This window comes from Girardinichthys multiradiatus, chromosome 3, assembly GCF_021462225.1.
Source record: "Girardinichthys multiradiatus isolate DD_20200921_A chromosome 3, DD_fGirMul_XY1, whole genome shotgun sequence".
NCBI classification, from domain to species: domain Eukaryota; kingdom Metazoa; phylum Chordata; class Actinopteri; order Cyprinodontiformes; family Goodeidae; genus Girardinichthys; species Girardinichthys multiradiatus.
In genome coordinates this window covers 41,192,096-41,217,645 of record NC_061796.1, presented here as the reverse complement: position 1 = coordinate 41,217,645, position 25,550 = coordinate 41,192,096, and the positions used below count along the sequence as shown (strand labels likewise).

Sequence of the window (25,550 nt, the reverse complement as noted above, 5' to 3'; positions counted from 1 at the left end):
CTTGTGTTTGGAAACAGTTTTGTTTGGCTCTTGGAGCCAAAGTCTCTTTGACGTCTGGTTACCCTCCCCAATCTAATGGTCAGACCAAACGCATGAACCAACAGATGGAGTCCATAATCAGATGCATGACCGTTACTGAACCTCTGGACTGGTGTATTTATCTCCCCTGGGTTGAATACGCTATCAATTCCCAAGTCTCATCAGCTACTGGTCTCTCACCCTTTGAGGTATCCATGGGTTACCAACCTCCTTTGTTTCCCGCGGATGAGAGGGACATAGCCGTAGCATCCGTTCGTCACCATATACGTAGATGTAAATGAATTTGGGGTAATGCTACCAGAGCCTACGTGCTCCTCTATCAGCACAGAGAAGAGGAAAGCCCCTCAAAACTTGACCAATCAGCCTCGCCGGGAGGAAACTTCAGAGGTAACCAATGACCGTGTGGACACAAACTGAGGAGCCCTGACTAATGCACACTGAAAACACACAAGGCAAATAGACACTTGGATATGCGGACACAGTGCTTCTTTAGTGGTAGAGGACTTCACTTCCTCCAGCTCTTCCCGGGGGAGCCCAAGGCGTTCCCAGGCCAGCCAAGAGACAAAGTCCCTCCAGCATCCCCTGGGCCGTCCCCTGGGCCTCCTCCCGGTGGGACGTTCACCTCCTGAGGAAGAAGGTCCAGGAGGTATCCGATATAGATGCCTGAGCCACCTCAACTGGCTCCTCTCGATGTGGAGGAGCAGCGGCTCTACTCTAAGGCCCTCCCGGATGGCTGAGCTCCTCACCCTATATCTAAGGGAGTGCCTGGCAACCCTATGGAGGAAGCTCATTTCAGCAGCTTGTATCCGGGATCTCGTTCTTTCAGTCATGACCCAAAGTTCATGCCCATAGGTGAAGGCAGGAACGTAGACCGACCGGTAAATCGAGAGCTTCACTTTTCGGCTCAGCTTTCTCTTCACCACAACGGACCGGCACAGGTCCCCCATTACTGCGGCAGCCGCACCGTCTGTCGATCTCCTGCTCCATTCTTTCCTCACTCGTGAACAAGACCCCGAGATACTTGAACTCCTCCACTTGAGGCAGGAACTCCCCACCAACATGAAGAGGACGAGCCACCCTTTTCCGGTCGAGAACCATGGCTTCGGACATGGAGGAGCGCATGCTGTAAGTTTTGGCTAGAGGGGGCCAGCAGGACCACGTCACCTGCAAAAAAAAAAGACAAAATCCACTGGTCACCAAACCAGACGCCCTCTGGCCCTTGGCTATACCTAGAAATCCTGTCCATAAAAGTTATAAATAGGACCGGTGATAAAGGGCAACCCTGCCGGAGTCCAACATGCACCGGGAACAGGCCCGACTTAGTGCCGGCAATGCGGACCAAACTCCTGCTCTGCTTATACAGAGACCGGATGGCCCCTAGTAAAGGGCCCGAGATTCCATACTCCTGGAGCACCCCAGACAGGGCACCACGATGGACACAGACGAATGCCTTCTCCAGGTCCACAAAACACATGTGGACCGGTTGGGCAAACTCCCATGAACCCTCGAGTACCCTGTAGAGGGTATAGAGCTGGTCCAGACCCTCACTATACGCTTGGGCCTGCCAAGTCTGTCCGGCTTTCTCCTCCTCCAGGGGATCCAACTCACCACAAGGTGGTGATCAGTGGAGAACTCAGCCCCTCTCTTCACCCGAGTGTCCAAATTATGCGGTCGAAGGTCTGATGATACAACAACAAAGTCGATCATTGACCTCCTGTCTAGGGTGTCCTGGTGCCAGGTGTACTGATGGACACCCTTACGCTTGAACATGGTGTTCATTATGGACAATCCGTGACTAGCACAGAGGTCCAATAACGAAACACCACTCGGATTCAGATCGGGGAGGCCATTCCTCCCAATCACACCTCTCCAGGTGTCACTGTCATTTCCCACGTGGGCATTGAAGTCCCCCAGCAGAATAATGGAGACCCCGGGAGGGGCACTATCCAGCACCCCCGACAGGGACGCCAAGAAGACCGGGTACTCTGCACTACTGCCCGCCCCGTAGGCCGAAACGACAGTCAGAGACCTGTCCCCAACCCGAAGGTGCAGGGATACGACCCTCTCATCCACTGGGGTAAACCCCAACACAAGACGGCTGAGCTGGGGCACAACAAGCCTTGTTGCTTGTTGTATTATAAAGTTAATATATAAATAAATATTTCTATATAATAAAAATCTATATGACAGTAAAAGAGATATTTTTTCATTGCATATTACTAATTATGTATATTCAGCATATAATATCCGACTATACATCAAACTATTATAATATGGCATTTCTATTGATCTAACTTTGGTATCTGACACATTAGCAGCCAAATGCATGAGGGAGATTATTTCAGATGCAACAGTAGGAAGTGATCATTATCGGATAACTACTACAATGAATTTAACATTGGGAAGTTACAAAAGAGAAGGAATACATAGATGGTTATTTAATAAGGCAAACTGGGATATGTTTACACATATTAGTGACCAAGAAATGAGGAAACTAAATATTAATCATGATGTCGATAATATAAATAGTTGTATTTGTGAAGCAATGATGAAAGCAGCAAAGGAGGCTATTCCAAAATCACACAGTGGAAATAGGAAAAAGGTTGTGCCACGGTGGACGCAAGAATGTGACAAAGTTATTAAATCTCAAGACAAAGCTTTTAAAAAAAATAAATCATTACTTTTAGAATCTAACAGTGTATAAAACATTACCAACTAATGTCAGGAGGACGGAAGAAATACATTGGATCCATCTTTATGTTCAGACCATTATTCTCACAATTACTTTGTTGAGTATGGTACACCTCAAGGAAGTATAGTAAGTCCATTATTAGTTTCTATAATGATAAATGATATATTTTGTGAAGTAGAAAGTGGGATGGGGCTTTCTCTTTTTGTGGATGATGGGGCAATTTGGAAAAGAGGAAAGAACTTTTTAGTAGATAAACTTCAGAAGTCTATTACAAAAGTAGATGAATGGTCGTATAAACGGGGTGTTAAATTTTCTGTTGGTAAAACAAAGGTGAGTTTTTTACAAGGAAAATACGTGAATGTGAGTTTAACCTCAAACTAGATAATCAGGAATCAGTAAAATGTTTAACATTTTTGGGAATGTGGTTGGATGAAAAAATCAACGTCCATAAAGTTCCAGATAAATGTAAAAAAATTCTAAATATATAGAGGTGCTTAACAGGGAGTGCATGGGGTGCTTTTTATATTGGATTGATAAGGTCAGTTCTAGACTATGGGTGTGTGGTGTTTGGTCCAGCAGCAGACACAATTCCTAAAAAACTAGATCACATTCAGTGTCAGGCATTACGACTTAGTTCAGGAGCTTTCAGAACAACATCTGTGGCAGCTTTACAAGTAGAAATGGGTGAAATGCCACTGGGAGTGAGAATTGTACAATTGATAATATCCTACTGGGCAACTTTACAGGGCCATAATAAATGTCATCCAACACGAAACACTCTAAAACGCTGCTGAGAGAAGGAGAAGAAGACAGTAAAAAGCTTTGGATGCTTAGTGGAACAGAGAGCTGCAGAACTAGAAGTGGATCAACCGTTCCATTACCAGCAATACATCGATGGATCCTCCCTGTTACTAAAATTGATTTTTCAGTCCTTAAAAGGAAGAAACATAAAGAATTTATTTTAGAGGCTCTAAGTATACAATTTAATATTGATAGTTATCATAGTTATATTCAGATTGACACATATGCATAAAAAGATACAGATGGCAAGATGGGAGTAGCATTTATTATACCTGAATTCAATATTTCAAATGGTTAAAGGATTAGTGATGGACTATCAGTGTACAGAGGGGAAATGCTGGCAAACACAGCAGACATTATATTGAATACAAAAAAATTTTGTAATGTTTTTATGGATACCAGCACATATTGGCATACATGGAAATAAGATGAAAGACAAAACAGCAAAGGAAGCTATAAAGCATTGTAATATTGATATAGAAATTAATATAAGTAGAGTAGAAATTAAAACCATCATCAAACAGAAATTGAAAAGAATATGGCAGAAAAAATGGGAAGAAGAGTGAAAATGACTATGGTTTTATAAGATACAGAGGAAAGTAAGGAAGATTAGAGGTGGGGGGGAGCCTAAGAGAGAATACAATATCAAGACTCAGATTTGGTCTCACTGAACTGAAAAGCTCACTCGTTAGAATAGGGAAACATCAAACAGGAAATTGTGACTTTTGTGATCAAGAGGAGACTGTAGAACATATTGTGCAATATTGTAGAAAATATGGTTAAGAAGGATGAATTCTAATCTGAAACCATGAAAAGATTAAAACAAGATACAAACTAATAAGGAAACAAGAAATGATACCCATTAATATTACTGTTTCTTCGGAATACTGGCTCAAGTGAGAGGGTTTAACTTATTCAATTATTAATTTATTTAGTTTTTTGTTGTATTTTTTTTTTATTAACATCCCGATCCAGTCTCTTTACCAGTAGGTGGCGGTAATGCACCATTGAGTTGTTTGCCAACCGCCAATAAACAACACAAGAAGAAGGTCGTAGTTTTAATGGGTTATAAAGGTAGCTACTAAATTAAGATTTTATTTTTATTTTTATTATCGTTAATAAATCATATATTTATGAAAATAAGGTCATTATTCCTAAATAAACTGACTTTTTTAGTGTTTTGTCGCTGCGCTGCATACCCCGTATTTTGGCTACCAGTGGTACATTCCGTGTGACAGCTAGCCCAGAGTTAGCGCCGATACCCGAGCATCACACTGTCAGAGATAAGAACTACGCTGTTTGTGTGAAAACTTGTTTCAATATTTATGTCGCTTCTGTTGTATTTGAAGCTGTAAACCATCATTATGTCTGCTCCAACGAAGGGAGACTTGTCTCCGAGCGAAAAGGAGTTGTTTCAGGTTATTTCTGCAGGTAAGCCTCCTCGGCTAACACTAATCCCAGCTGGTTAGCTTCTAGGATACAGACAATGTTTGCTGCTCCACGTCTACCCATTTTAACCATTGTAAACATCTATTTGAGAATGCTCCATTTGTAACTATGTGTAAGTGTTAGATGGGTATGTGAATTTGCTTGGTGTATTCATGTAAAACCTGGATGTGAAGATGTACAAAAGTAATAATAGAAATAACTTTTCATCTGTCTAGGGAACGTTCAGGAAGCTTCCAGGCTGCTGGGCTGTAAGGATGTTCGAGTTAACTGTCTGGATGAGGTAGTTCAGCTGAAGAAAACACAAGCTGATTTTCACTAAACCCGATGTTCATAATTTATTTTATTTTCCCCTAGCCAGTTTAGTAAAAATTGTGTTTGTGGTAGCATTTAGACAGCAATTTTACTTAAAGAAAATGCCTGTTTTTAGGTTGCATCTAATATATATATATATATATATATATATATATATATATATATATATTCAATAGCAACACCTGTCCCTAGAAAGGCCTTTAACAATTAAATTGAATTAAATGGAAAGTAAAATTTATACCATACAATACAATTGTATTACAAAATACAATAAAAATACAGAAGATGATATAAAACAATGTCTTCAGAACTCATACCTAATTGCCATGAAATGGTCCACTTTATCATTTGCTAAAAGTTTTGTCTGTTTTTTCTCACCCCAAGAGACCCAATTCTATTGGTTATGCTAAACATAATGCTCTACCTCCAAGTAGCCATCGAATGAATTGTAAAAATGTTTTGTAATTCATTTGCGTCATTTAAGTTCTAGCTATGGAAAGGAATGGAGAAAACAACTGAGTTTATAAATGCTTGAGTTTCTTTACTGTATTCCTTAGCCTATTATCTGAAAAAAAAAAAACTTAATTTCTAATGTAAATTATTAAAGAGCATTTTACATGAATATACACTGCTCAAAAAAATAACACATCCTAGATCTGAATGAATGAAATATTCTCATTGAATACTTTGTTCTGTACAAAGTTGAATGTGCTGACAACAAAATCAGACAAAAATCATCAATGGAAATCAAATGTATTAACCAATGGAGGCCTGGATTTGGAGTCACACACAAAATTAAAGTGGAAAAACACACTACAGGCTGATCCAACTTTGATGTAATGTCTTTAAAACAAGTCAAAATGAGGCTCAGTATTGTGTGTGGACTAAAGCGTCCCCCAACTCCTGGACAGTCTGTGGTGCAACGTGACGTTGGTGGATGGAGCGAGACATGATGTCCCAGATGTGCTCAATCGGATTCAGGTCTGGGGAACGGGCGGGCCAGTCCATAGCTTCAATGTCTTCATCTTGCAGAAACTGCTGACACACTCCAGCCACATGAGGTCTAGCACTGTCCTGCATTAGGAGGAACCCAGGGCCAACCGCACCAGCATATGGTCTCACAAGGGGTCTGAGGATCTCATCTCGGTACCTAATGGCAGTCAGGCTATCTCTGGCGAGCACATGGAGGGACGTGTGGCCCTCCAAAGAAATGCCACCCCACACCATTACTGACCCACTGCCAAACCAGTCATGCTGAAGGATGTTGTGGGCAGCAGATCGCTCTCCACGGTGTCTCCAGACTCTGTCACGTCTGTCACATGTGCTCAGTGTGAACCTGCTTTCATCTGTGAAGAGCACAGGGCGCCAGTGGTGAATTTGCCAATCCTGGTGTTCTCTGGCAAATGCCAAGCGTCCTGCACGGTATTGGGCTGTGAGCACAACCCCCATTTGTGGACGTCGGGCCCTCATACCATCCTCATGGAGTTGGTTTCTAACCGTTTGTGCAGACACATGCACATTTGTGGCCTGCTGGAAGTCATTCTGCAGGGCTCTGGCAGTGCTCCTCCTGTTCCTCCTTGCACAAAGGTGGAGGTAGCGGTCCTGCTGCTGGGTTGTTGCCCTCCTACGGCCTCCTCCATGTCTCCTGGTGTACTGGCCTGTCTCCTGGTAGCGCCTCCAGGTTCTGGACACTACGCTGACAGACAGCAAACCTTCTTGCCACAGCTCACATTGATGTGCCATCCTGGATGAGCTGCACTATCTGTGTGGGTTGTAGAGTCCGTCTCATGCTACCACGAGTGTGAAAGCACCAAAATTCAAAAGTGACCAAAACATCAGCCAGAAAGCATAGGTACTGAGAAGTGGTCTGTGGTCCTCACCTGCAGAACCACTCCTTTATTGAGTGTGTTTTGATAATTGCCAAATATTACCTCCTGTTGTCTATTCCATTTGCACAACAGCTGTGAAATTAATTGTCAATCAGTGTTGCTTACTAAATGGACAGTTTGTTTTCACAGAAGTTTGATTTACTTGGAGTTATATTGTGTTGTTTAAGTTTCCCTTTATTTTTTTGAGCAGTGTATGTATAGATGATCCTCTTCATCTTAGATTTGCCGCTCCACACTTTGAATGCTTGTCAGATTATAGTTTTGAGTTGGATAAATGCATAATGGTTTAAAAAAAAAATAATTTAAAGCAAGCAATCATAGAACAGGTTATCAGATAAACAAAAAGGAAAACAAAAACAAGTACATGTTCGGTTACACTAATAATATGCAGTATAAAGCATTAACTCTGTCTTTTTTTGTATATCAGCTTTGATGCATTTAAGGTCCGTATTAATTTTTTTTTAATAACATGCTTTTTTTAGCAAGACATTCTCTCATAGTTCTATAAATATAAGAATTTGAAAGTTGTCTTCCTTCTCAATAACGGAGTTTTGAGTGAATTTTTTGCTTTAGGAAAAGCTTTTTGCTGGATTTGTCCACTCCCTCAGATTGGCTGATCATATTATCTAAATATGTCTCTTTTAAACAAGAAAATAGTGAAAATAATCATGTAAATAATTTGCCGTTTGCCCTTAATGGAAGTTCTTTCAACTCAATACCAGTTTTTCCAGTTTACTCTATCAGCTTTAATTTACCCGCTCTATAGAGCATTAAAGGTAGTTTTAGGTAGAGATCGTAATGAAATAGAATATTTTGTAATCATTAGTTTGATCGTTAATCACAGATTTGTTTTGGTCTCATCTGCAGTACGGGATGACACCTCTCATGCACGCTGCCTACAAAGGGAAAGCAGACATGTGCAAGTTGCTCCTCCAACACGGAGCAGACGTAAACTGTAACCAACATGAACATGGATACACGGCGCTCATGTTTGCTGGCTTGTCAGGTGAGTTTCAGTGTTCGTACATCACTGGGCGGTTTGACTCACTACAGAACAGGACGGGTCAAAACTACAAAGAACAATTAGGTCTGCAGAGAAGAACGTCGGGGCTCATCTTCCCTCCATTCAGGACTTGTGCAGCTCTAGGGTCAGGAAAAAGGCAGCTGACATCTTTGAAGACCCCACACATCGTGGACACAAACTGTTTAGACTTTTACCCTCAGGTCGCCGCCTCAGGCGCTGTTTCCAAAAACCAGCTGCCACCGAGACAGTTTCCCCAGGCTGCCTCTCAGAGTGTCAAGATCAATCCCATACATATTTGCACTATTTCAACCATGTCTTTCTCTTTTGTAAAAACACTGTATATAAACATTTTTAGTTTTATTTTTCTTATATATTTATATTTAAAATGTCTTCAATGAGAGCAAAGCGGTCAGATTCCTTGTTTGTGTACACAAACTTGGCAAATAAAGCTGATTCTGATAATTAAAGTAATATAAAACAATATATCAGAAGTTTTTTTCCATTATGATTGTAGGAAAGACTGACATCACCTGGATGATGTTGGATGCTGGGGCAGAAACTGATGTGACCAATTCTGTTGGACGGACCGCCGCTCAGATGGCAGCTTTTGTTGGTATGTTGCCACATTATTTGTTCTTATTCCAGTTTTCTAAAATCTATAAAACCTATAAAAAGATTTGGGAATGGTAGTAGTTTCTTTTTGCCTGGTAAAAATAAAGGTTTAACCTTTTTGACTAATAACATAAAAGCCAGGATTTACAATAACACAATAGAATGAAGTGTTAGCATAACTGATGCTAATTAATGCATCATATTGACTGTTATTTGATTCATTTAAAACATAACTAAAATGTGTGTTTCTATCATTAAATATGGTTTCTTTATACAAATTATAAAACACTTGCAAATGTGTAGTTCTTTTTTTTTTTTTTTAAGATTTGTTTTTTAATTAAGTCTTGTGCTAAAATAGGTTTCTATCTTTTGCCTTAAAATTTGCAGTATCAATGCCACCCCTCCACTTTCATCCTTAGGTCAGCATGACTGCGTCACTGTAATCAACAACTACTTTTCTCGAGCCAGACTGGATTACTACACTAAGCTGCAGGGTTTGGAGAAGGAACCAAAGCTGCCAGCCAAACTGGCTGGACCCCTCCACAAGATCATCATGAGCACCAACCTGAACCCTGTTAAAGTAAGACTTCACTGAGGGAGCATGTGGGCTTCAAAGACACAATACATCTTTTAGTAACTTTACTCAGGCAGCCTCAGATATCCTTAGTATGTTCTCTCTTTTTGGGTCATGCTTCTGAAACATGGTAGTTTTAGGAAAATATTTTTCAATTTTATTTGTCACTTATTTCAGAAAGTCAGTCAGTCAGTCATTTTCTACCACTTATTCCATAGTGGGTCGCAGGGGAGCTGGTGCCTATCTCCAGCAGTCTATGGGCAAGAGGCAGGGTACACCCAGGACAGGTCGCCAGTCCATCGCAGGGCAACACACATACAACCACGCACACACTCATTCATACACCTAAGGGCAATTTATAGTGACCAATTAACCTAACAGGCATATCTTTGGACTGTGGGAGGAAGCCGGAGTACCCGGTGAGAACCCATGCATGCACGGGGAGAACATGCAAACTCCATGCAGAAAGACCCCTGGTTGGGAATTGAACCCAGGACCTTCTTGCTGCAAGGCAACAGTGCTACCAACTGCGCCACCGTGCAGCCCATATTTCAGAAAGTAAAAAAAAAAAAAAAAACTTTTTATTTCAGAAAGTAAAATTCATATTTAGATTCATTACACATGGTGAAATATATCAAACCTTTTATTTCTCAATGATTATGGCTTACAGATAGTGAAAACCCAAAATTCAAGTTCTCAGAAAATTTGAATATTACATATGATCAATTAAAAGGATATTTTAAACAGAAATGCCAGGCTTCTTAAAGAGGGCATTTCTATGCACCTGATGCTTGGTTGGGACTCCTTTTTCCTGAATTACTGCATCAGTGCACCGTAGCATAGAGGTGATCAGCCTGTGGTTCTGCTCAGGCTGCTTTAATAGCAGCTTTCAGGTCATCTGCATTGTTGGTTCTGGTGTGTCAGATTCTCTATGGGGTTCAGGTCAGTTTGCACAGTAGCACCATGGTCATTGAACCAGCTTTTGGTACTTTTGGCAGTGTGGGCCAGCACCAAGTCCTGCTGAAAAATGAAATCAGCATCACCATAAAGATTAAAAAAGTTCCTGGTAGATGCCTGCATTGAAAACCAAGTGGACCAACACCAGCAGATGACATGGCGACCCAAATCATCACTGACAATGGAAACTTCTCACTGGACTTCAACTAACGTGGATTTTGTGTCTTTCCAAACTACGGGACCTTGATTTCCAAATGAAGTTTTACTTTTATCTGAAAGGAGGAGTCTGGACCACTGAGTAACAGCCCAGTTCTGTTTCTCCTCTGCCATGACACCATGAGTTTCTAATATTTTAATATTTTACAATATTCTCCTGTTCTGAGACCCTGAATTTTATTTTGAGTTTTCATTTTCTATTAACCAGAATCATGAAAATTACAAGAAAGCCTTGAAACATTTCACTCTGTGTAATGAATTTATATAATAAATGAGTTTCACTGAGATGAGTTTCATAAAATATTAAATTTTATCACGATATTCTAATTTTCTGATATATACCCGTATACGAGCTGCCTTTTTACTATTTTTAACCTTTTTTGATTTAATCCCTATTATAATTATTTTTAGTGTCTTCAAAATGCAACCTCATAATAATACGTGACAGGAAGAGAAATGCAGCTCAACCAGTTTAGCTAATACAAGTAAATATCAAAACTAAAACAGTCGAAGAAGAGCACATTGTTTCTCAGGTAATTTACATCTTTGTCCAGCAGTTCTGATGTCACAGTTTCTGTGTGGAAAAACTGAGCAGTCAAACCGCAGCCAGCAGCAGAAATACCCAGGCAACATATGCAGTGAAACATTTACTCACCAGACAAACTCTGTATTTGTCTAATTTGAGTCATTGTAAGTTCTTATTTTTGTCTTTAAATTTGTAGTAATCAGAAAATCTAACTTATTTTGTCAGGTATTAGGGCTGAAACAGTGGAGTTTCATCTGGGACCTCAGAGCAAGGGAGCGCTGTGTTTCTGTGTGAAGTTAGTATGTCCTCGCTGTGCTTCCCTGCGCGCTTTCAGATCATGGCTTCTTTTTTTTTTTTTTTTTTATAATCGGGACGTCTCTGAAGCAACCCGGCCCCTGATACCTGTCCTAGGTCCAGATCTGATTATGTCCGCTGCACCGCCTGCAAGAAACCACAAAATGGTTTAATTTTCACAGCCAACTTTTAAAGATCATGGCCTATTTCCATGTGCACTGCTTGGTAAACCTCCAGATTATTTGTTGATCTGATTTGGATTTTCAGCTCAGAACCGAAGCTTTTTGTCAGGTGAGAGAGATGCACAGAGAGCTGCTTAAACAACTCAGTTTTACTTCTTTGGACAGAAGAAATCCTGATCAGCACATCAAAAGATTTGCTTGTAGAATTTGTTATTCAATAATTTTTTTGGACGTTCTTATAGCAAAAAACCCCAATGCGTTCCCTTATCAGAAACATTTTAAACAGATGGTTTTATTTTTTATTTCATTATGGAATAAATAGCATACAACAAAAATGTTGATTTGACGGCTTTCAGGTCAGTTTGCAGTCCATGTTTCCTCTTTATACCTGTTTTACTTGTGAACAATCTTAACCAGCAAGATAATTAGAAATGATTGGGAGGCCTCATGTTGTGTTTATGCTCTGCTATTTTAATAATATTCCTCATAAAACGGCATCACATTATGTGAAAGAAAAGCATTAGTTGGCAAATAATCTGCTCTGGTGTTTCTTGTGTTTTCCAGGTGGTGATGCTTGTGAAGGAAAACCCGTTGCTTGCAGAGGTGGAGGCTCTGGACAAATGTAGAAGAGTGATGGAGCTCATCTGTGAAAAGTGCATCAAGCAGCAGGACATGAACGAGGTTCTGGCGATGAAGATGCACTACATCAGCTGTGTGCTGGGAAAGTGTGCCTCCTTCCTGAAGGACCGCGAGGACAAGCTGGATGGTCTCATAAAGAGGTGGGAAATTGTGAGGGAAATGTTTTTTCACTTACAGCGACCTCCACATTAAGTGGAAAAAGGCTTAAAATGAATCAATCTGTTAATGTAGTAAATACAATTTCGAAAATCTAACTTTGTTCACTCATTCAGCACATAAAATAAAAAACAATAAACTGGTGTCCAAATATTTCTGACCTATAGGGGTTAGACTCTATATAACCCTAAGACTTGCTGATGCCAGGGACCCCAAGAAGGCTGCAACGGGCCTTTGGTAAAGAAACAGGCCCACAGCATCACAGGTCCTCCTCACCTAATAGTAGGTATCAGGTGTTTTCCTCCTTTGTTTCAGGCTATACCCACCTGGAGTTCTGTTTGCAGAAAAGTCCAATCTTAGCATCATCTAACGGTTCCAGTTAAAGATCCAGTAGAATCTAGCAAACTTCACAAGCTTCCGTTCATGTTTGTGATGGTAGGACAGAAAAGGCTCTTCCTGGTTGGCATGCAGATACCATCTAATGGTTTTTACAGAGACCTAGTGACCCCAAAATGTCACTCTTTCCTGCAGGTCTCTACCAGTCACCTCTGGAGATTATTTTACCTTCCTTAACATCCAGCTCAGGCTGTGTTGTGACTTAATAACTGAATTTCTGAATAAAAGTATGTTGGTTCTCTGATCAATTCTAAAACGTATAAGTAAAAAATGCTTCAGTTAAATTTATATTAGATAAAATGATGCCAATCAGCATTGATTATTTCTTTTTCTCCTAGTTTTATTAATTTTTTCCAATTAAAGTTTTCTATATTTTCCAGTGTTTACCAGGCTGGGTTTTGTGTTTTATATCAATATAAATGGTTATTTGTAAACATGTTTCAGCTTTGTTATTGCTTTCATCAATGTCTCTTCCTAATTTTCTAACAAAAACTTGAAAGTGTCGACTGGCTGTTTCTTTCTGCTGAACAATACATTTCAGGCTTATTTTCTTTCGCTCAGAACTTCGTAAATCTGAAACATGTCCTGTTATTTACTAGATTTTGGGTGTTTTCTTTCCTGTGTGCTCCAGTTTGCTGAAGGGTCGGGACAGCGACGGTTTCCCAGTCTTTCAGGAAAAGTTCATCCGAGAGTGCATCCGCAAGTTCCCGTACTGCGACGCCACGCTGCTGCAGCAGCTGGTGCGGAGTATTGCTCCTGTGGACATTGTAGGTTTTCTAACAAAACTACACATCCATTCAAAACATTTCACTGCTTACAGGACACGGGATTCGTCGCTGAAGAGGAGCATTTTTTGGCTTGAACAAAATCACCCAAATTCAGTGACTTAAGAAAATGGATTCAGAAATCACATCTGTGTTTTGATGGCTGGATTTTAGAGATTTCTGATCAGTTTTCTTGTCCTCTTGATGATAATCCAGGGCAACGACCCCACAGCCCTGTCAGTGCTGACTCAGGCCATCACGGGTCAGGTTGGCTTCATGGACACCGAGTTCTGCACCGCCTGTGGAGAAAAGGGAGCTGAGAAAAGATGCTCCATCTGTAAAATGGTGAGCTTCGAGACCACAGAATTCATTATCTGAGGCATTTAAGAGCAGGATTTTGGACCATTGTGAAAACTGATCACCCTGAACCAATCAGGAAAGCTAAACTCAAACATAAATAGCCTACTTTGGTTTCACAGCTTATCCTAAAGTTAATTACAGTTCAAAGACTGTTGTCCCTTTTTTCCACTATACAGGTTATCTACTGTGGCCAAGTGTGCCAGAAAATGCACTGGTTCACCCACAAGAAAGTTTGCAAGAAACTCCAAGAGCAGCGAGAAAAGCAGGAGGCAGAAACTACCAAACTGAGGATGAAGCAGAGCAAAGGTCATTCACGTAACACCCAGAAACCTAAAAACACCACACTAGAGCAGCGGGTTTCATACAGTAGGAGCAAAGTTCATTATTAGTATATAGGTTTTATAGTTTGGTGAGAAAAAGTCAATTCCAGGGATCTAACATATCAGGACATAGTGAAAACTATCTGGCCTTGAAGGTTTTGGAATTATTTAAATCTCTACTGAAGTGTCCCAAAACACAGAGCGGATTCCACACTACTGTTACACACCACTCACAAAAGGTTAGGGATATTTGGCCTTCAGGTGAAATTCATGGAAAACGTGTAAAATTCACGCTAGAGTGATATGTCATGAAAGTAGAAGTGTGCTATGGTGATTTCCTCGTCTCAAACAATTCATTGAAACAAACGCCAATAACAGTGGTGGCTTTACCACAACAAAACATTTCACTGTCTCAGTATTGTCTCATGTGCCCTTGTAAATCAGTTCCAGCGTGACGTCTCATGATGTTCACAAGTCAACTTGATGTCTGCTGAAGCATGGCATCCCACTCTTCTTGAAGGGTGACCCTCAGGTCATTGAGATTCTGGGGTAGAGAGCTACGAGCCTCTAGATGGCGACTCAACGGATCCCGGAGGTTTTCTAAGGGATTCAGGTCTGGAGAAAGAGCTGGTCACTCTATTTGAGGTACCCCAGTCCCCAGTAGCCATTCCCTAATGATGCCACCTTGATGACCTGGAGCGTTGTCCTCCATGAAGATGAAATTAGACCTGTGTTGTTCATGCAGGGGCACAATGACTGGATTAATGACGTTATTCAGGTAGTATGGGTGTGTTGGGCAGTTCTGTATTGACTAGACACACCTGCCCACACTAACACCACCAAAGGGCTCATCAGGTGACAGCAGTGGATGATGCATAGCACTCTTCTCATTTCTGCTAAACAGACTTTCATCAGAAATGGTCCCTCGTCCGGCATTAATGCTCCCCGACCTATGCAGGACCATGATGCCTGTGCCTGGTGGTGTGGTCAGGTACCCTTGCAGGTCATCTAGCACACAGACCACGCTGCGCTGATATGAACGGTTTCAAATGGTCTGACGTGACATTCGGGAGCTTCTCACCTCCCTTAGTTGACTACATCCGGTTCTGAAGGGCACTGTTCACAATGAAGTGGTCATCAGTGAAGGATGTGTCTGAAGGACGTCCACTTCAATGCCTTTCTGTGACTCTTCCAGTTTCTCTGCATCTCTGCTGCAACATGCTGATGACACTCTGACCCTCTAAGCTCATCGAGCACTTCCGTCTGAGAACATCCTGTTTATGGCGAGGTACTGTTGATCAATTGTTAGGTGTCGTCTTGGTCTCATGATGTCAACATGTGAACAGCATAATGAGGAGGACTGTCTAAGTTCCAATTCTGACTCAACCAGGAAATGTATTGTCGATTTATTGCACACCTGTTGTGAATTTTGCTGTTAAGCTCCTTGTTGGAGAACAGCAAGTTGTGCAAAAAGTACTGAAACAATGAGCAGTTGGACATGTACAGTCGACAGTTTGGAGAAGGTCACATTAAGTTCACCTGTAAAGCTAAGGTTATGGAGCGTCTTTGGTTCCTCCTGAAATTTCACCAGAAAGCGTAGTATCCCTAACTTTTTGCGAGTAGTGTATGTTAACTAAACTAGCTAGATTTAAGCATGACAGAACATGGTGATGGCCGGGTGTAACCTGAACTGTTTTTTTTCAGAGGAGAGTAAAGCTGCTCAGGAGGCTGCAGACATCATGCAGGAGCTCTCAGTAGAAACCAAGAGTGAGGAGATGCCCTCAGACTTTGCTACAGAAACATCAGACTCCACTTCCATCAGAGCTACTGACAACTGAGGAACATCCTAACAGCCTGATTCCAGGCACCATCTTCCCCAGGGCACATCCACCCAGCGCAGACAGCAAGGAAAAGAGGCACATCGACTGGAAACCAGATAGCGACTGGTCCAGGAAGAGAAGAAATACAAAAATACATCTATCAACATCTAATAGACTGACACCAGAGACAGTACCGCACCCATCACCTTTGTGTCATTTGTGAATGTAAATCCTACACTTTCTGGTGTGTTTGTAGAAATGTGGACGGACACATGGAGTTCAGGTTCACAGTGATGATGCAACGTTAATCTGCCTTAAGAATCTGTAGCAAACTGTGAGAAAGACGTGACTGTGTCTGATTTATTTTTGCACTAAAAGTCCTACTTTGTTTGTGTCTGCCTAACCTTGGAACACCAACATCTTGTGGACAGTTTGCCTGGTCCACACAAGGAAACATGGGTTATGTGGGTTAATGGTTGGGTTTAGGCTTAAAGTATGAATTGAGTTTATGTTAGGCTATAGCAATGAATGGAAGTCAATGCAAAGTCCCTATAAGGATAGGAAGTCACTACGTTGTGTGTGTGTGTGTGAGAGAGGCAAAGATGCTTAGAGTTGACCAAAAATCTATGTTTTAGTGAACTATTAAATAAAATGTTTAGGCATTGTTGGACACTGCAAAAAAAATGTGTCCATTAAAAATGTACTTCATTTTCTCGCTGGTAATTATTTCCCTTCCTGATGAGACAAAGAACCTAAAATTAAAATCTCTCAAACAACTTTACGAAACAAATAGTTGTAATTTATACGCAGCAATAAATAGACAGTTCAGTGCTATTTTATAGACAGATTTAAAAGTCAGTTACATACGTTTAATTAAATCCTTGGCGTAAAATAATGTAGCAAGTGGTAAAAAGGTTTGATCTTCAGGGACACCAAGCTGAATACATCAAATGACTTTGCAGCAAACCCCCGTACTGAGCATGCATGTGGCGACAGTGGAAAGGAAAGACTCCCTTTTAACAGGAAGAAGCCTTCATCAGAATCTGGCCCAGTGTGAGCGGCCATGTGCTGCGACAGACTAGTCCGAAACAAGAAACACAAGCAATGGTCCAGGAGTATGCTTCTTATTTCTGTGGTAAAGAACAAGTAAAGGGTTTATGGCGCCAGTAAGTCTGTTTAGTAGATTCATCTAGGAGAGAAACACCTTAACATATAAACTCCAAGCTAGTAGTGAAAACTGGGGTGAAATACAGGCGCAGCAATAGCTCCTATGTTTCGGGGAGAGACATGGCCAAGTCTGTAGAAATACAACACAGTTAATAGCAGCAATAACTGCAGATAATCCTTAAGTGGAGAGAAAAAGCAGAGTAAGACAAAGTGGTCAGCATGGCCTCCAGCAGCCTAAGATTATTACAGCATAGCTACAGGGGTAGCTCAGGATAACTTGAACCACTATAACATTTAAGATGTAGTTTGTTTTTCACTGAAATAGAATCCGTACCAACCTGAGGCGTTCTCTGCATCTGTTGGTTTTGAATGACTGAAATGACTCGGTTCTCTGCATCTGTTGGTCTTTGAATGACTGAAATGACTCGGTTCTCTGCATCTGTTGGTCTTTGAATGACTGAAATGACTCGGTTCTCTGCATCTGTTGGTCTTTGAATGACTGAAATGACTCGGTTCTCTGCATCTGTTGGTCTTTGAATGACTGAAATGACTCGGATCTCTGCATCTGTTGGTCTTTGAATGACTGAAATGACTCGGTTCTCTGCATCTGTTGGTCTTTGAATGACTGAAATGACTCGGTTCTCTGCATCTGTTGGTCTTTGAATGACTGAAATGACTCGGTTCTCTGCATCTGTTGGTCTTTGAATGACTGAAATGACTCGGATCTCTGCATCTGTTGGTCTTTGAATGACTGAAATGACTCGGTTCTCTGCATCTGTTTGTCTTTGAATGACTGAAATGACTCGGTTCTCTGCATCTGTTTGTCTTTGAATGACTGAAATGACTCGGATCTCTGCATCTGTTGGTCTTTGAATGACTGAAATGACTCGGATCTCTGCATCTGTTGGTCTTTGAATGACTGAAATGACTCGGTTCTCTGCATCTGTTGGTCTTTGAATGACTGAAATGACTCGGATCTCTGCATCTGTTGGTCTTTGAATGACTGAAATGACTCGATTCTCTGCATCTGTTGGTCTTTGAATGACTGAAATGACTCGGTTCTCTGCATCTGTTGGTCTTTGAATGACTGAAATGACTCGGATCTCTGCATCTGTTGGTCTTTGAATGACTGAAATGACTCGGTTCTCTGCATCTGTTTGTCTTTGAATGACTGAAATGACTCGGTTCTCTGCATCTGTTGGTCTTTGAATGACTGAAATGACTCGGTTCTCTGCATCTGTTGGTCTTTGAATGACTGAAATGACTCGGATCTCTGCATCTGTTGGTCTTTGAATGACTGAAATGACTCGGTTCTCTGCATCTGTTGGTCTTTGAATGACTGAAATGACTCGGTTCTCTGCATCTGTTTGTCTTTGAATGACTGAAATGACTCGGATCTCTGCATCTGTTGGTCTTTGAATGACTGAAATGACTCGGTTCTCTGCATCTGTTGGTCTTTGAATGACTGAAATGACTCGGTTCTCTGCATCTGTTGGTCTTTGAATGACTGAAATGACTCGGTTCTCTGCATCTGTTGGTCTTTGAATGACTGAAATGACTCGGTTCTCTGCATCTGTTGGTCTTTGAATGACTGAAATGACTCGGATCTCTGCATCTGTTGGTCTTTGAATGACTGAAATGACTCGGATCTCTGCATCTGTTGGTCTTTGAATGACTGAAATGACTCGGTTCTCTGCATCTGTTGGTCTTTGAATGACTGAAATGACTCGGTTCTCTGCATCTGTTGGTCTTTGAATGACTGAAATGACTCGGTTCTCTGCATCTGTTTGTCTTTGAATGACTGAAATGACTCGGATCTCTGCATCTGTTGGTCTTTGAATGACTGAAATGACTCGGTTCTCTGCATCTGTTGGTCTTTGAATGACTGAAATGACTCGGTTCTCTGCATCTGTTGGTCTTTGAATGACTGAAATGACTCGGTTCTCTGCATCTGTTGGTCTTTGAATGACTGAAATGACTCGGTTCTCTGCATCTGTTGGTCTTTGAATGACTGAAATGACTCGGTTCTCTGCATCTGTTGGTCTTTGAATGACTGAAATGACTCAGATCTCTGCATCTGTTGGTCTTTGAATGACTGAAATGACTCGGTTCTCTGCATCTGTTTGTCTTTGAATGACTGAAATGACTCGGTTCTCTGCATCTGTTGGTCTTTGAATGACTGAAATGACTCGGTTCTCTGCATCTGTTGGTCTTTGAATGACTGAAATGACTCGGTTCTCTGCATCTGTTGGTCTTTGAATGACAGAAATGACTCGGTTCTCTGCATCTGTTGGTCTTTGAATGACTGAAATGACTCGGTTCTCTGCATCTGTTGGTCTTTGAATGACTGAAATGACTCGGTTCTCTGCATCTGTTGGTCTTTGAATGACTGAAATGACTCGGATCTCTGCATCTGTTGGTCTTTGAATGACTGAAATGACTCGGATCTCTGCATCTGTTGGTCTTTGAATGACTGAAATGACTCGGTTCTCTGCATCTGTTTGTCTTTGAATGACTGAAATGACTCGGTTCTCTGCATCTGTTGGTCTTTGAATGACTGAAATGACTCGGTTCTCTGCATCTGTTGGTCTTTGAATGACTGAAATGACTCGGTTCTCTGCATCTGTTGGTCTTTGAATGACTGAAATGACTCGGTTCTCTGCATCTGTTGGTCTTTGAATGACTGAAATGACTCGGTTCTCTGCATCTGTTGGTCTTTGAATGACTGAAATGACTCGGTTCTCCGCATCTGTTGGTCTTTGAATGACTGAAATGACTCGGTTCTCTGCATCTGTTGGTCTTTGAATGACTGAAATGACTCGGTTCTCCGCATCTGTTGGTCTTTGAATGACTGAAATGACTCGGATCTCTGCCTGTATCAGATCCCTCTGCCCGTGCTGCCCTCTGGTGTTCATTCTAGTCATGTCACCTCGTTACAAACTGCCATCTGTGGTCTGCATGTGTACTTGCATCTAAATCAGACATTTCCTTCTGAAAGCTTTTGGTCAGTTACATCAGAAAGTAGCTGTTTTCTGCATTAAATCTTTCACTGAACACAGTTTAATACAGCTCAGAACTGGAAGAAGTTACATTTCATCAGTTGAAACTGAATTAAGAGAAAACGCTGTTTTTTAAAAATGTTTCTGAGGACTTCTTTATTGGAACAAAACTTGTGTTCCTTCTTTGTGACTATTTCTTTGAAGCTGTGCTTCAATACACCTTTATCATTATGTAGATTAAAAAGCAGTAAACGTGTTAACAGGCCCTAGTAGATTTTGCATTTCCTACTTGATTAATCAATTAACAGTTCCTCAGATATAAATCTGACCTTGTTCAACTCTTTGTACTTTTACTTAAAAAGTGTTATTTCTCAGCAGTTAAGCATGTTGATGCATATTCATGTCAAAAGCAAACAGGGTTATACCTCTTTCAGTATCTCAACAGAAGGCATTCGAGTACAATTTATATCTTATAAATTAAAATAAATTATTGTTTCATAAAAATACATCTGAAGGAAATTATAAAAAAAAATTTTAAAGACAAAAGTTTATACTAACCAAGGAATTTCCTCATATTTACATTGAGAGTACAAAAAGATGGCAAACGTTTCACAGATTTGATGTTTTTTTCATAATGAAGTCAGTTGTCAGGAATCTTAATATTATCGTTATATCTGTGGGTTAGGAGGATTACCACAGGGGGGCAGTGTTTCACCAGAATTGAAAACCCAAAAACTCTTGACCAAACTGTGAATGACCACCTTTTTCAGGATTATTCTTTCCAGGCCTGATTACGGCTTCATCCATTGAATCAAATCACTTATATAGAACCTGTCTGACAACACATTACTAGGTGAAAAGATTTCAAAAAGAAACAAATGAACAACAGATGAAAATAGACATTGATATCTATCAGTCTGGAAAGAGTTACAAAGTATGTTATTGAGACTTTAGGACTCCACTGAACCATAGCGAGAACTAGACACAAAGTGAGAAAGCATGGAACAGTGATGACTTCCCAGAAACGGCAAGCTTCCAAAATTACTCCAAAAGCGCATCAATGACTCACTCAGGAGGTCGAAAAAGAACCCAGATCAACATCTAAAGCACCACAAAGTTCACTTGCATTTTCCAAGGTCAGTATTCATGATGCAACCATAAGAAAGAGACTGGGCAAAATAATTTCTATATAAACAACCTGAACTGAATTATTAATCTAGTAGAGTTATACTATCAAGAGTAGAAAATGGAATAATTATGTATAGAAAAGTAGGACTGTTTTTGACACTGAAAGTGCACCACTTGCTTATATTATTGATCCTGATGATAGAGTTGTTGGGACAGACCTGCTAACGCACGCCCCATGTATCAAAATAACAATGGCTAAATACTCGGCATATATATTTATATATATATATATATTTCTTGACTTTAAACCTGAAAATGAATATATTTGTCATTAACTAGGAGCTCAAACACAAGTGAAATCTGTTTTGTCTTAAAATTTATGATTTATGCCCTTGAAAGGTCTGCCGTAGCTGTTGCGCAAAAATGTTTCAATAAGGGTTCTAAATGAACCTAATAATCTCTGTTAGGTTTCCTGGTTAATCTTGAGGCTGAATTTCTCTCTTGGTCTTTTGAATCTCTACAATGTTGCAGAATGAATGAGCCAAGATTATTCATCCCCCAAAGATGACATGGACTAATGCAAAGTGGGAAAGTGTGCTGTGGTCTGATGAGTCCACATTTCAAATTGTTTTTGGAAATCATGACATCATGTCCTACAAAGAAAGAACTTCATGTCCAAAAAAAAAAGGTCTATCCAGATTGTTATCAGCACAAAGTTCAAAAGCCAGCATCTGTGACGGTATGGGGGTGTGTTAGTGGCCATGACATTGGTAACTTGCACATCTATGAAGGCACCATTAATGCTGAAATGTACAAGCAGGCTTTGGAGCAACATCTGCTGCCATCAGAGCAATGACTGTTTCAGAGATGTCCCTGCTTATTTCGGCAAGACAAAGCCAAGCTACACTCTGCACATGGTCCAACAGCGTAGCTTCGTAGTAAAAGAGAGCAGGTACTAGACTGGACTGCGTCTCCCAGTGAAAATGTGACATGACAACAGAGACCCCAGACTGCTGAGCAACTGAAGTTGTACATCAAGCAAGAATGGGAAATAATTCCACCTACAAAGCTTCAACAATTGGTGACCTGAGTTCCCAAACGCTTAATAAGTGTTGCTCAAAGGAAAGGTGATGTAACATAGTGATAAACAGGCCCCTGTCCCAGCTTTTCTGAAACATGTTGCAAGCATCAAATTCAAAATGAGTAAATATTTGCAAAAAACAACAAAGTTAATCAACATTCCAACTTCAATGAAATTGGGGTTGTAAAATAAAATCCCCCAGTTCACCTGAAAGGTTCAGAAAGTTAAGAAAAAAAAACTGCTTATTGATTTGTGACAGTATGAACTGCATGAATATCCCACAGAAGACAAAGAATCAGCTCAGGAAATAACAGAAGTGATTTAGACACATCCTGTCATCCATTCTGTCTTCTTTTAGGAACATTTCCAAACCATGTTCCCATGGTGGCCCTTCCCTCTCGGCTCTTTTCAAGGTGTTGAGCATACCTTTTGTCCCCCTCCACTCTGTCTGTCACACCTCTAATTACAGCATGCGGGTATTTCCTGATCATGAACCCACTGCTGCCATGCTGCTTGTCAATGTGCAGTTAACCCAGCCACCTTCCACTTCCTATGAGGGTCTGGGTCTATATGGTTCCTGCAGCTGAGTTTCAGCCCTCTCAGGGAGGTACCTCTCACTCTTCTCTTTCTTTACTCAGTCAGAAGCACAAAAGCTGCTGCTGATCATGTTCACCTTTCAGCATTCATGTAACCCCGTCCCGTAAGAAACTCAATGGGGCGTTGAAGAGTAAATATTCCTCTGGGAAGCGGTGGCCGTGCCGCCCTTTATTTTCTCTCGGAAGTGGACTGAATGGGCCTGTGGTGCCTCTGTTTGGGAAGGCATAAAAGAGATGGGAGACAATAAGAGAGGCTGGTGTGAAGTTTAACAACAGGCTGAGGGGTTTCAAAATGAAGTAAGTATTGAACCACAGACGTATTTCCAAGTGTGGGTGCGTTATGTATATAATAAATTATAAATTCAGATTTCAGAAAACATGAACAGACAGCGGTGGTTTTGCTTTCTACTCAGGGCGGCCTGAGGATGGGGCACCACAAGGAATAAATAAATGTGTTACTGTAAATATACTTAAACCTCAGGCACGGCGGTGGCGCAGGAATAACATGCACGACACTTAAGAGGCTACAGTCAATGGTTCAAGTCCTGGTCCATTGACCTTTGTCTTCCCCTCTCTCTCCACCCCATTTCCTGTCAGTTAACTAACAAAATAAAGGCAACTTGTGCCACAAAATTTGAAAAAAAAATTTTTTTATTATATAATAAATATGTTTAAACTAACTCACCTAAGAATGAAAGGGCAGCCCTGCCGGAGTCCAACATGCACTGGGAACAGGTCCGACTTAGTGCCGGCAATGCGGACCAAACTCCTGCTCCGCTCGTACAGGGACCGGATGGCCCCTAGTAAAGGGCCCCCGATTCCATACTCCTGGAGCACCCCCCACAGGGCATCACGAGGGACACAGTCGAATGCCTTCTCCAGGTCCACAAAACACATGTGAACCGGTTGGGCAAACTCCCATGAACTCTCGAGCACCCAGTAGAGGGTATAGAGCTGGTCCAGTGTTCCACGGCTGGGACGAAAACCACACTGTTCCTCCTGAAGCCGAGGTTCGACTATCGGTCGGACTCTCCTCTCCAATACCCTGGCGTAGGCCTTACCAGGGAGGCTGAGGAGTGTGATCCCCATGTAGTTGGAACACACCCTCCGGTCCCCCTTCTTATGAAGGGGGACCACCACCCCAGTCTACCAGTCCAGAGGCACTGTCCCCGTCCACCACGCAATGTTGAAGAGGCGTGTCAACCATGACAGCCCTACAACATCCAGAGACTTGAGGTACTCAGGGCGGATCTCATCCACCCCCGAAGCCTTGCCACCGCGGAGCTTTTTAACCACCTCGGTGACTTCAGCCTGGGTGATGAAAGAGTCCAACCCCGAGTCCCCAGCCTCTGTTTCCACCACGGAATGCGTGATGGCAGGATTGAGGAGATCCTCGAAGTACTCCTTCCACCGCCCGATAATGTCCTCAGTCGAGGTCAGCAGTCTCCCGCCCCCACTATAAACAGTGTTGGCAAAGCACTGCTTCCCCCTCCTGAGGCACCGGACGGTTTGCCAGAATCGCTTCGAGGCCAACCGGTAGTCCTTCTCCATGGCCTCACCGAACTCTTCTCTTTTATGGACAGGATTTCTAGACGCAGCCAAGGGCCGGAGGGGGTCTGGTTTGGGGACCAGTGGATTTCGTCTCTTCTTTTTGCGGTTGACGTGGTCCTGCTGGCCCCCTCTAGCCAAGGCCTACAGCATGCGCTGTGGCGGTTCGCAGCCGAGTGTGAAGCGGCTGGGATGAGGATCAGCTCCTCCAAGTCCGAGGCCATGGTACTCGACCGGAAAAGGGTGGCTTGTCCTCTTCAGGTTGGAGGGGAGTTCCTGCCTCAAGTGGAGGAGTTTAAGTATCTCGGGGTCTTGTTCACGAGTGAGGGAAGAATGGAGCGGGAGATCGACAGACGGATTGGTGCGGCTGCCACAGTAATGGGGGCGATGTGCCGGTCCATTGTGGTGAAGAGAGAGCTGAGCCGAAAAGCAAAGCTCTCAATTTACTGGTCGGTCTACGTTCCTACCCTCACCTATGACCATGAACTTTGGGTCATGACCGAAAGAACGAGATCCCGGATACAAGCGGCTGAAATGAGCTTCCTCCGTAGGGTGGCCGGGCACTCCCTTAGAGATAGGGTGAGGAGCTCGGCCATCCGGGAGGAGCTCGGAGTAGAGCCGCTGCTCCTCCACATCGAGAGGAGCTAGTTGAGGTGGCTCGGGCATCTATACCGGATGCCTCCTGGACGCCTTCCTCGGGAGGTGTTCCAGGCACGTCCCACCGGGAGGAGGCCCAGGGGACGGCCCAGGACACGCTGGAGGGACTATGTCTCTCGGCTGGCCTGGGAACGCATTGGGCTCCCCCTGGAGGAACTGGAGGAGGTGTCTGGAGAGAGGGACGTCTGGGCGTCTCTGCTGAGTCTGCTGCCCCCGTGACCCGGTCCTGGATAAGCGGAAGACGACGAACGAACGAACCTAAGAATGACATAAGGATGAGAGGGACAATATGTAGCCATCTATTTTCTATACCCACTTGTCCATGCTGGGTCTGGTGCATATCTCCGGCGGT

General features: G+C 42.1%; 1 protein-coding gene across 1 annotated transcript; it reads left to right on the top strand.

The window, feature by feature from the left end:
* Nucleotides 1-4,544: 4,544 nt before the first annotated feature.
* Nucleotides 4,545-16,733, top strand: ankmy2a (ankyrin repeat and MYND domain containing 2a). Its single transcript, XM_047361575.1, has 11 exons — nucleotides 4,545-4,606; nucleotides 4,882-4,963; nucleotides 5,197-5,261; nucleotides 8,050-8,188; nucleotides 8,721-8,819; nucleotides 9,238-9,398; nucleotides 12,132-12,346; nucleotides 13,390-13,525; nucleotides 13,739-13,867; nucleotides 14,059-14,188; nucleotides 15,907-16,733. The coding sequence occupies exons 2-11, from the start codon at nucleotides 4,897-4,899 to the stop codon at nucleotides 16,038-16,040; spliced, it is 1,275 nt and encodes a 424-aa protein (XP_047217531.1). The 5' UTR covers nucleotides 4,545-4,606; nucleotides 4,882-4,896; the 3' UTR covers nucleotides 16,041-16,733.
* Nucleotides 16,734-25,550: the final 8,817 nt, after the last annotated feature.

Bases quoted from the DNA above. Each gene is read 5' to 3' on its own strand.
- ankmy2a (XM_047361575.1), top strand. From the start codon at position 4,897: ATGTCTGCTCCAACGAAGGGAGACTTGTCTCCGAGCGAAAAGGAGTTG. The intron at 8,820-9,237 runs GTATGTTGCCAC...TTTCATCCTTAG, and splicing joins TCAGATGGCAGCTTTTGTTG to GTCAGCATGACTGCGTCACT. The intron at 9,399-12,131 runs GTAAGACTTCAC...TGTGTTTTCCAG, and splicing joins CCAACCTGAACCCTGTTAAA to GTGGTGATGCTTGTGAAGGA.